General features: G+C 32.2%; 1 protein-coding gene across 2 annotated transcripts in view; it reads right to left on the reverse strand.

The window, feature by feature from the left end:
- LOC107166781 (uncharacterized) overlaps window positions 1-13,236 on the reverse strand; it is a 52,621-nt gene that overhangs the window by 10,141 nt on the left and 29,244 nt on the right. For both annotated transcript variants that reach the window (XM_015515573.2, XM_015515574.2), the window contains exons 3-5: window positions 7,553-7,831; window positions 5,263-5,461; window positions 1,473-1,622 (exon numbers count right to left, since the gene is read on the reverse strand). In XM_015515573.2, the coding sequence (XP_015371059.1) occupies window positions 1,473-1,622; window positions 5,263-5,461; window positions 7,553-7,829 (626 nt within the window). In that variant the 5' untranslated portion in view covers window positions 7,830-7,831. The remainder of the gene's footprint in view (window positions 1-1,472; window positions 1,623-5,262; window positions 5,462-7,552; window positions 7,832-13,236) is intronic.

The raw sequence follows: 13,236 nt of genomic DNA on the forward strand, positions 1-13,236 counted from the left end.
ATTATCATCGGCTACATATTATATCCAATATTCTCGACTGTTTTATAATATATTAGATATTAAGTACATGAATAGTTTTTTGAATTTGTCTCAGTGGCACCGAATTCCTTAAAAATCTAGTAGGTAGTGCGAAAAATATTTCAAGAAGTCCAACATCTTAATATCGGCAAAAATGGCATACCGCGAAGAGGAAAATGATCAATATAAAGCGGCCTTGTCCTAAATGTTCAAAATATACCTTAACATAGGGTTCGGCGTCACTGATTTGTCTTGCTTATACAATCATACAATACTTGACACACTTCAACTATGGTAAGCTCAAATTTACATGTTATATTTGTGATTAGTGACCTACCAATGTATTTATATTATATTACCGGTAGTTTATTCCACCGGCCGGCCTACACGGATGGCATTTCCGGTTTGGCACATGGCGCAGAGTTTAAAGCGATAGCAAAAAACGATTATTAAAAATAAAAACCTGCTTACATTTTATGCAATGACCCAATGCCTTCACTTATACAAAGTCGTATCTCTTGCAAGTTATTTAATAGCCAGTGACATTTTTTTACGTTTCGTTGGAAAGTTGTTTTTCTCTAACCATGACGACTGCAACTTTGATCATTGGTGTTTTTATACTTGCATATTATATTATGGACGCGTATTATAATATTATCAAATCAACGGTAAATAATTATGAATTTATGATACAGCGTCGTATATTATATACCTATACCAGAGATGGAAAATCTATTGCACGTTTCGCTTAATCTTGTATTTAATGGGGACAAATAGTGTTTATTACTTCCGAAAAATAAAGTTCCAAATTATAATTGAGTCTTTTGTAACAGACTAATGATGCATTAATGAATTAAGCTAATTTTACTCTTATATTTAATTTAAACATTTAAGACTTAGAAAATACACATTATACAATACACTGATGTTAAACATTTTTAGCTACTAAATTTTTTCAAAACCACAACCCCCGAGATAAAATTATTTTATAGTTATACCCATATGATATTAGTGACACGAATTTTGTTTAACACTTTGATTACCACATTTTCGCATGCGACCTGAAAAAGGTTCAGTACCCCTGGTATATACTGCAGTGGTCTGTGGAGTATATTAATGCGAGAGGAAACCACTTCAGACGTTCGCCATTCGAAAAGTTTGTCTGGGGTGGTGTTAGAATGAGTGGGGAGAGCAAACCGTAAATAATATTCTAAACATATCTACAAGTTGGTTCTCGTTTTTCCACGTATACATTTCTTAAACTGAAATAATTTTACCCCCAAATGTACACCCTTAAATACGATCCCGTATAAATTTTATTATCATAGCAATATAAGACTAACGGGATCAATCGTCTATTTATAATATTACAAATGTCGCCATACTCGTACATAAGTTATACATTGTGTTATGTTATACTAAGTTTCGTTAGCGTTCGTATTTGAAGTACTTACGTGAGGAACAGCTGAAGAAATTCGCCGATGAAACCAAATTTGTGTATGGACTTGTGCCCGTGAACTTCGCATATGGCTCGGAGCAGACACGCTTTGCCGTCCATCCCGAAGTTTGTCAAAAGGTCCTCTACGACAGTGAACAACAGAGCTCTGCAAAGACATAATATATATATTATGAGATTATAAAAGAGGAGCCGGTATTTAAAATATGATATTCTGAATCTGTTATCGTCACGTCTACCACAGAGTTCGGTGCTTCTACTTTAAAATATACGTGTCCGTAATGATTGTAGTGATAAAACGTATTCGAATTAAACGAACTTCATTAAGAAAACTATCATTCGCTAATATTATAATGAAAATATTTTGACTTATTTAATAAGAAAAGTTGACAAGTACAAAATATAAAAATCGTCATCGATACTCGATAGTGTAGCTATATACTCAATTGTTACACACACGCTCATACGTAGGCGTGTGTACGAGTTACTGTACCATAATATAATGATAATAATAATAATATTTATCGCATACGGTATTATTAATTATTATTATGTTATGATTAATATTTATTTCCGTCGAAGCTCCGAGGCTCGTAAATGTTTGGGCTATTCCATTTTCAATCTACCGCTCCTTCTTCTCGCGCCATCACGGGACTTTCCCAACACTATTTTACCCATTTTCATTGGTCAGCTATAAATGGTTCTTATTGTTTTACTTTAAGACGATTTTATAATTGCAACAGGTTGCTAAAACCAGTCTGCGCGTGGTGCCCGTGAACTTGAACCGATCTATGGTTACTCGGCGTAACCGTCATCTACAGCGGCGGCAGTTTCTGGTCGGAATATTAATACGGCAATTATTCATCACAACAGATACTATCTATAAATTATAATAATAATTTATACATGCATAATATGATGCACGTAATGTCGGTCAAATAAAACGTATTCAGCCGCGTAACACCATGCGATCGTGAGAAACGCGGATGAGGTGTGTGCATAATATGTAGGTATGGGTCCTATAATATAATAATTATTATTATAAACTATATAGTATATGAGACCTACCACATATGATCAGCTGTTATCTACAAAATTACGTTTCATTAAGCCTAAAATATAATGTAATGTAATTAATTTATAATGGTACGTATACGTATTTAAGTACCTACGCGTGTCCATTATAATAATACGAGTATATACGATGTACACAACGAGTATGTGTTATGAAATGGATTTTCGCATAATATGGTTGCGTATAGAGTACATTGGTTTTGCAACTGATATTGCTGTGAACAGTATAGGTATATATTACTGACAATCTTCGTGGAAAACTATTATGGCTTTTGCAATTTTTCTCAACATTTTAAATATAAATATAAAACACATTTTTTGAATTTCATACATACACATATGTGAGAGTAAATTTCAAGGGAAATGTGCTGCGTGTCGTAATAAGATTCGTATGGGGAAATTTATAACACGACAAATGGCACCTGTTTTCGTGATTTATGAAAAAAAGAATAAAGCGTTCCGCAGCAAAATATGTAAATAAATGTATTTCAACTCAAAGCAGTAAATATTGGTAAAGGTATATTATAACATAAAATCTCAGAAAACTAAAGTTTCTGAAACTTTTATTTTTCGAGATTTCAAAATGAGAAAACGGCATCGTTGTTATTATTTACGTATATAATTGTAGATAAAATAGTTTGATGTCTTTAAATAATACATCTTAAAACTTAAATACTCAAAATAGTTCTTACATTATTTAATCATGACGTTATTCAATTTGATTATCCGTCTAAAAGTTCAAAGTGTTTGAATTATTGTTATTTAGCGTACAATTAAATTAGTTGTATACATTTTTATAACATTCAGCATGTAATTACATAGTTCAATAGTTGTATCTTTTAATTATTGATATAAGAGTTTCTACATTTATTTACGTTTTACTTTTAGTAAATACATTGTTATTTCTTGATGCGAGTTGAAAAGATTAATGTTACACTTAAACTCATAAATAACTCGGTCGTATTTATTTTTATAACTGTAAGTTTCTCAATTTTAGAGGTTGCTACGCATATTCTGTGGCGATTAAATGTTGCTATATTTGAATGTGAATTACAACAATTGATAAGAAATTGTGTACTGGTGCAGATACAACTGTTAATAGCTCTAACATAAATGTATAAATCTCGTGTTTCACGGTATAGTTGATAGTTGTACATGCGAGATACAATCATGTTTCCGTTGTATGTTTGCTACTTTCAAATTAAAGTTACAAACTGTGCTTTAAGTTGAGATAACAACAAATATATTATGTATAAAATTCAAATTTCGAATATTTTTGGTTTCAAGTTTAAATAAGCAAAATATATTAAAATTTATTAAAACGTACTACATTGTATACACGATGTTAATTGTAACCAGTAAGTATACGGCCTTTTATTTTGGTATTCGGGAAAAAATATTAATTTTATGTCATTAACCTAATATGTGCTTATGAACCGTTTTAATATTTGAATACAAAGTGACAAAAGTATATTAATTTATATTTTATACACTACTATATCTCTGTATGATATCTCTTTTATTCAGTGGCGTAGCGTGCGTTTCAGCTTAGTGTATGCATTGAAGTTGTAAGTTAATAAAATCGTGGGGGGGCGTAGCCTTAAAATATAACTAACGTAGTCTTAAAATATAACTCGAAACTAGTTTAAATAGTTTTAATTTAAAAACGATATGTCACACTTATAATATAAATTAATTATACGCACTTTACAACTTTAAATAATAATTTTTTAATATAACATTATAGCCGGCAAAATATACGATAGACGGCTCTATGCAATAGCGTATGCAATACTGATCCAGCATACACGACCGCGAGCATTCTATGTTTTGTTATTAATATTATCGATAAGAAATATAAATAGCTGTCGCTAAATGTCTGTACTAGTATGCAATCGCCAACGTGCATACTGCGTACATAATGAACATGTTACATGATAGGTACTAACCTATATATATAAATATGACGGACAATAGCGCGACGCGGCCGTAGTGTTGCGGATTAATCAATCCTAATGTACTTAGAAGAAAATATAAAAAATATAATAATATTATAAAATATTAAATTAATACAATCAAACATGTTTTTATAAAAATATTACATAATTAATACAAAAAAAAATTATTATTTCAATTTGGGAAGTGTATGCTGTGCATACACAGCATATGCACACGCTACGCCACTGCTTTTATTTACAAATAACTTCGTGTATGATGCACTGAAAACATACGCTCGTATAATATACTCTGTATGTATGTATATTATAAACAAATACTATTAAATTATATGAAAAATAATTATATAAATATTTTAAATACTATTAAGTTTATTTAAAATTATAAAATATGTGTATAGAATATGAAAAAAATGTAATATGAAGGTGTCTGTTTATTGAAATTATTCTCATGAACAGATATTATGTAGTCTGATCAAAAGCAACATGCCTAATATTATACAGCTATGTCATAAAATAATGAATATTATTATTCGTAACTCGTTAACTTAGTTTAACTTGGCATTTAATTTTCACTTGTCACCAATGATTAAATTACTAGATATAGTTGATAAATAATATTAAGATCGTAATAATTTACGATAGTTGCGGACACGTGAGTAAAACAGGAACATAAATATGTCAACTTATTTTGATTACATGTAGTATTCCGTTTGGCGTTCTTCTGAATTATTCAAAGGTTGTTTATATGTTATTTACCTTTCACCACCTTGGAAGTACGAGTGTATTGGTTTGGGTAACGTTGGAACAGATCTAGTCGATCTCCGTCCGTCCATAAGTTGAGACACATAGTCGGTGAGTAACGATCCCATCTGCCTGCCCATGCTCCTGGCCAATATCGGCGGGAAAGCACCAAATGGATTCTGATTATCGGTCAGTCCCAAGTTATCGAAGTCGACTATATAAGGAAATTTAAACACAAAATAAGTGAATTCAAGTATTTTAAAAATACATAAATCAGGTTTTCAAATGTTCATTCCTAAGGAATTCGAATATTTATAATTTATTTATTTTTTTTTTATTTTTTTTTTTTTTTATTTTTTTTTTGTAAGGAGAATCCACGGCAACATAGGCCATTTTATTGAGCGTAACACGTTTCCACCAAAAGTAGACCTTTCCCTTTTCCACCAATATCCGTTACCACCAAATGAGATCTACCTATAATTAAACCACGGTTAATTTACCAAAATAATTTGTATACTACGCTTATATTACAATCTTTCATGGAGTAATAAGTTTATTTAAAATACTAATGCTGAATTGAAAAAATGATATTATATTAGTGTATTTAGTTATGTTTATATTGTATCTACTTATATATATAATTGGATAAAACGGATATTGGTGGAAAAGGGAAAGATATACTTTTGGTGGAAACGGGCATCGCCCATTTAATTATATGATAGGACACGACAAGGTAGGCAATAAATAATAAAAATTTAAATTTTTATGGATCGTAAATTTCCTCATTCTAAATATATTATATTATATATTATTACAATAATTGTTTAAATTTAAGAATTTTTACTAAATTTTAAAAGTTTAAAAACGTCTAAAATTGCAGCTGATTGTATCAACCTACCTATGCAATTGTAGATATTTATTACATTTAAGTATAGTAATTACGTAATGGTAGTTATATACGACGATCACATGATAAAAGTACAAAATAAAATATTGACCTACAAAATATGGTATATGATGTGGACTAAAGTGTGCCTTAAAATATTTTATAAGTCTTCTAATGTCAATACCTACCTATTTACCGCAGTAGCTATATGTTATAGTCTTACTGGGCCGCTGAATCATGCACCTAAAAAGTTTAGTAAATTTACGCTGAAGTCATTATTGCACCCGTTTAGTTAATAACTGCCATTACTTTTGTAGACGATGATAAATCGAGATCGTAAAAGAGTATAAAACCAATTTTTTTATGTAAACGCGCACTAAACTGGTTCCAGATTCTCATCATTTCTCTAAAACCGTAAAAATCGTTAACTCGATTCGGCTTAGTAATAATTGGTAAGAGACATACTGTGTGAATATCGGATACTCATCATCAGTTTTTTGTCTCTTCTGAAAAGTAATAAAATGTGGACATGTGCCCTTCTTGCATTTAGTGATTCATGTATTATTTATTTATTTCTATGCGTTCGACTTTATTATAAAATAAACGAAATTCACAGTAGATGTGTGTACTCGGTGTACTCGTCTGTAGACAGTTTTCTAGTACACTTATTATGATATTGTACATATTCATATCAATAGGCATAGATAATATTAGGTTATGCTCATCGATTACACCACGAATTATGTGTTTTTATAGCATTGGTAGAGTAATTACAGCTAACAACTAAATATAGTATATAGGTATCTGGTATATGCCTACTCGATAAGATAAAAGTAATGGATTTAATTTTTTTTTATTCTGCCGACCAAACGGCTTATTTATTAGAATATTAGAATATTGGTTATGTAATTGTGAATAACAATAAATCGCGGTGGTCTTTGCAAAGATATGGGGCCGTATAGGAATGATAAAGAAATTTCAGAAAACAAATGAACGATGAAATAGAAGAATAAAATAACTGCTGATATAGGAAAAATGAAAAAAAAGATGAAGAAAGATAAATAATATATGGATGGAAAAAAATCGTCGATTCGTGAATAACAGGCTGATGCTATTGTGAATAGTAATCCGTCTAGCGGGAATTGGTATAAAAGGTAGCATCAAAAAATTAATAATAATTTAAAATATTATTCTGATCCCACGTCAAATTGTTCTTAAAGGTGGACTTGAGAGCAGGCAATACGAAAATTAAGCTCACCTCTAATAGGGTTTTCAATTCAACGATTTAATTTTGAATAATAAATAAGGTGATACTGTCGTAGGATTAGAGTATCAGACATTTTAACAGAAGTCTAGAGAGCGAATAATTAATATGCAAATAAATAATATATATCAATGTATAAAAATCGTCACACTGACTCGTGAATGGCAAGCTGATGCTCATGTTGGACAGAAACCCATCTGGCGGGTATCTGACGAATGGCAAGGACAACGATGGCGTAATCGTAAGCCTGGTACCGGGTGGCAGGGCCAGGCGGCCATCCGTGGTGATCCACAGCAAGCGTTTCTGCCGCGAGTGTGGCGTGTTCTTCTCTTCATGAACACCATTATTGTCGTCTGCGCCGGTAACATTGTTCTCGAACCACAACCACAGTAACAACGCGGTCCACAGAGACGATCTCCCGAAGTATATCATTCCTAAAATGAAAAAAAAATATGTAGTTATACTGTAGGTGAAAATAATATATTTTAGAAGAAGAAATAAAACATGTTTCCGGTTCCTAATATAAGTATAGTTACACAGACAATTCATAATACACCATTCCATCAATAATATCATTTCAACTACATTTTTGATTTGTATAAGGTATTTTGTTCTAAATAATAAATAAATAATACACAAATTAAAAAATACTGACATCTTCGCTTACAAACGTTTTAATAATGACAGGTAAAACAGATAATATTTATTTTAGTTTCAATATTGTGGTAATATGGATAGGTAAGTATTCAAATCGCGTTAAAATATATATATATATATAAAAACATTCGAAGTGTATGATTTAAAATGTTATTTTTAATTCTTTGTGGTACAATTTGTAAGATATTTTATAATTTTATTTCATAACGTTATTATTTTTAAATTAAGGTTTTTTCGTTATAAAAACTATAATTATTAATATGTATAGCGTTAATATTCGTGAGGACAATATACCGATAAACGATGGAATTTAGTTCAGTTAAGTTAAGCCTACACGTGCATTTTTTTCAACTTGCAATAAAATAATATTTAGCAAATAAGCAATGCCCGACGAGACAGTACCTATATAAATTATAAATACATTTTATAAACAGTGTCATTATGCCATCGTACAGACGTTATACATATAGATATTCCATCCACTTCCTTTGTACTGTCGCCTCCTAGTTAATTAATATAATATTCAGCCTCAGGCAAACATTGCAGTATAAGCACCTTGATCCTTTAGGCATTGGCCATTGTTTCTGTTTACCTGTATGCCGTATGACAATATTTGTTTTTTGTTTTATTATTATTATTGATTAATGTTTGTTAGCATTACTGTTGCACTGTCCGAAAGCTGCCCGTCTTCGCCAGGAACATAACAATTTTAAAAATTGTCTCGCTGTTCGCGCAATCGCCAAATACCATTTGAACGTACGCCGTCTATCGCTAATTAATTTGTGCGGGACTTCAAGATATCTATCGCAGGTACTGGGACGAGAAGACATTTCGATTTAGACGTTCTCTTGTCGTGCGTCTGTATACGTGCCACCGCAACTCACGTCCCAGAAATTAATCGCGTTTGTTGTTCATCGTTTTTCGCTGATCTCCGTAGGCCGTTCACCGGGCGTTACTGTTCCGTCGCCTACCGCATACCGGAAATCGATTCGTCTGCCGTTACCTTTGTGTTACGTGTAGGAACTGCGTAGACGTGTTGTAGTCCGGCTACGTTCTCGCACTCTTTACATCGTAATCTAATATTCTTATCTGTTGTGACGTTTTATCGTTATCAGCGTTATTCATACTACGCTATCATCCCGTCGCCGGTTGTATTGTCAGTTCTTACGTTACGATTTATTGTCGTGCACACGTCACGTAGATAGAAAAAAGGACATCGATTACAACTCACTAGATCATATTTGATTATTGTTGACCACCGGCTCGCTATTACATATATATATTTACATCAAAATCATGACATTTTGTAGTTTATCAAAGCTTACCTGCACGATATCATACATGAGAGTTCCGACACAGTAAGATGCTATACGTATATTATAGGTGCCTATATATATCACCATATCGGACTTTAGTTTCATCTTTCGTCGAGTTCGTAGCAAAAAACCTATACACACAGCTTTAATTTATTTTGTGAAAATAACAAGCCTTGCGCAAGACCTATAGACTAATGTCTAACACCAAGACAAAGTTTACATGACCAAGATTTTGAAAGTCTTGGTCTTGTTTTGATTATCATTGGCTACGCTACCTGCATGTCTCTTACCATCGTAAGGTCCGTGTGGGTTCAGTCCCGATTCAGTCGGGTTAGGTAAGGAATCCAGTTAGGTCTTAGGAAGAGTTACAACAGAGATCGTATACTTCGGTACCAGGACGTTTACTCTAGAGCTCTGTATGGCCTGGTCTTGACCGCTGTAGAAAGAATAGCACAGCTAAACATTTTGTTGGAGGGGTTAAGAATAACTTGAAGTTGTACTCATACGGTAAACATAATTTTCATAGTAGGTACATTGATTTACGTGTTGTTTTAATTAAATACTGTATAGTCATCGATTTTAAATATTATAGGAAATGTATATGGTTTGTAATTATTATTTGAATGTAATAGGAACTGTGGTTTTTGTATGTGTGTGTGGTATTTTTTGTACATACTGTATTGTTATCAGATGTAGATCTATTCTCATTATACACTAAATAAACGATATATTTACTTAAATTTTATATTTTTACGATTTTACAAGTCGTTATTAGTTGAAATACATTTAGACACATTATATTTTATATAATCTACAATTCGAAAAATAGAAACAATATTAAATTGCGTACCGTCTTCACGGCTACACTAACTGTTCAGTAGGACAATGGTCTATATTATCACAGCTAAAAGATAACTGGTAAAAACTTACTACATCTGATCTCATTTTTAATCACCTAAATCTTCGCATTTTTAGTTCTTAGTATAAATAATACAGAATAAATCAAAAATGTTGATATTGTTAATAATTATTATTTTTGTAAATTATACAATACTAAGGCCGCGGATTTTAATGCTCTAAATATAATGTTTTAATGCGCTGAAAATTCTGTATAATTCACTAAAAGATACGCAGTATTTATTTTTTTTTTATAATTTCGTCATTCGTTCTAATACAAATTTGATGTACCTAGACGATAATATACATTTCAAAGAATAGTAAAACATGTTTAAACAGTTTTACAGGCATAACTAATCGTTTTAAACATAGAAAAACAATTACTTCCATTCGTTATTATTTTTTTTTGTATTGGTTTAGATCATATTATATTTATTTACCTGCCATATTGATATAATTTGTTCAATTTATACAAAAATCATGACGTAAAAAACATGTAAAATACATAAAATTAAATTTCAGATTTAAATACATTTAATATACTATCATAAAACTTATATCCTATCCCAGAATCAATTTCTAATAATTATATAGTAATTACGCCAACGGTGTCACGACGTACGTCATTTAGGTATGCCAATGTCAAGCCGATGACTGTATGTGGATATTTTTTTTATTGTATTGCTATCACTAATCTGGAGCGTCATTTTACCTATTAGTTTAGTTATTATTATTATCTACTGGGCATCCACTTAGTTTCTAATATGGTATTATTGTATTAATTGTTGTGCAATATTTACACTAAGATAGGTAGAAGAAGTTTATACATAAAAACGATTCAGGTTAAACTATTTGTTAGTATTTATACAGTGCCATCACCCATTCGTTACCCAGCTGTTAATAATAATTCCAGTAAGTTAAATAATAATTTTTATTACTGAATTATAAAAAAAAGAATACGACGTCAACAGCTACACCAAACAGTAATTTTATTATTGTAACAAACGCGTGGCTCGAAAAGCATCGACTAAATTTTTTATAATTTTTAAACGTTGTTCAAAGTGGCCGCGTCAGTAAATGTTTAAAATAAAATTATAAAATTCATGTAAAACACGACAACAGGACATTTCAATTTAGTACACGCAATAAACAACAGCTTACGCCATGTCCGACGTGATACGACGATTGCGGCGAAAAACAGAACAGCCTCAGATCGGCCACACCGCACTGCCGGGGAACAGCATGGGTCACTGGTCAGAAAAGAATTCGTTCGCGCGCGCCGGATTCGCGTGGGACACGGTGGTTACGCGACGCATAGTTGGTACCTACTGATGTTGGCATAATCAGTCGTGGGCCACTGGTCATAATATCTCACCACTACAAAATAATTATCGCCGACCGTTCCGGTGGCAGACGAACGTATCAAAAAAGGTGATGACGCGGCCTCGAGAGCGACGAGAGTGATCCGCCGAGTGATGGTCAGTCGGTGTTTTATGCGACAACAGCAGCGGCGGCGGTGATGATGACAAAAATAACAAAACGTGGATCGATGAAGTGGTACCGCGGAACTGATACTCGTGCTACTGATACTCTCTATATTATGGTTTTAGCTCTGCATATTGTCGGCGGGCAGTGAATAAAGCGGGTGATGAGCGTCTTACCACCGAACGCCGAACTACGTAACCCGTCACGCGTTATTTTCTCTGAATAACTTCGCCTAAGGGCGCGGGGCTGCGGCCATTGTTATTTGCCTCGGAAAAAAAGGTAAGAACCGCTTAACCTCTTGTCCGACCGGATGGCGTTTTGCGCAGTTCGAGTGTTGCTTTCGGATCAACCGTTCGATCAGATCATCGAACGCATTGCTCACTTTTACACATCACTCGCGGTACTGCGTCTTCTATAAATCGCGCCGTTTGGCGTGTCTACGGCAGTCGATTGTCATTTCACAGTAGTCTCACCGTGCACACCTCACAATACATATTGTGCTTGCATAATCTTAACTTTGATTTTTAAAATTCAAACACATTAAGTATTTATATATATAATTAATATGTAGGTATCAAGGATTTATTTATAAGGTATAGCTGTATTACTATAAAGCGTCCAGGGACTTCCCGTGGTTAAATTAAACCAAGACAGGCAATCCATCTACAGAACTACGCCGGATAACTAGAGCTGTATTATGTATATATTGCAAGACCATCATCCGAGACGGTCTATACCGAGTGTCTTATAACGGCGCGAGCGGCTTCGAGGACAAAGAACGAATTTTAAGCATACGCATATACGTATTTGTTAACATTTATTCAATCATTATTAATACTTTTATTGTAAATGTAACCTCGAGTGCTGCCTGAAAAGGTTGAAAGCAACTTTAGACTATACGCAATATAATATATTGATGTTTAAACAAAGGCACTTTACATAAAGAATTTTTTGATGAACCATAAAAATAACATTTTAATTTAAAAATATAGTAGAAACTACACTAAGCACCTTTATTTATTTAAATTTGTTGATGTTAAAAATTTTTATCATATCAATAAATTCGATGACCTTGTATGTCAGAAACACTTTAATATAAAAAAAAATTTTAATTTGATAGAAATATTATTTACATCGTATATAATATAAATTACATAATAATTATCTACCTTATAAAACATATCTTTTGTGCATCGTCATCGGGAATTAAATATTTAAAACCACTAATAAGGTATGAAATTCTGACCTTTTAATAATAATTTTACGAGATATATCAAAAACACAAAGTTAATAAAAAAATATGTTTTTAAATATTTCAAGAAGAGTGGAAATTTTATGTAAAATATTTCATACTCATAACCCTTATTATGTACATTTGTATATGACTGGCACAGTTAATCGTGAAATAATTAATTTCGAGATTCAGCCGTTATAAATAATTGACAAAGATAGATTGGATTGGAAGCGAGCCCGAGAAAGCTAAT

The sequence above is a fragment of the Diuraphis noxia genome, unplaced genomic scaffold, assembly GCF_037042655.1.
Source record: "Diuraphis noxia isolate RWA-SAM2 unplaced genomic scaffold, SU_Dnox_SAM2 contig0002, whole genome shotgun sequence".
NCBI classification, from domain to species: domain Eukaryota; kingdom Metazoa; phylum Arthropoda; class Insecta; order Hemiptera; family Aphididae; genus Diuraphis; species Diuraphis noxia.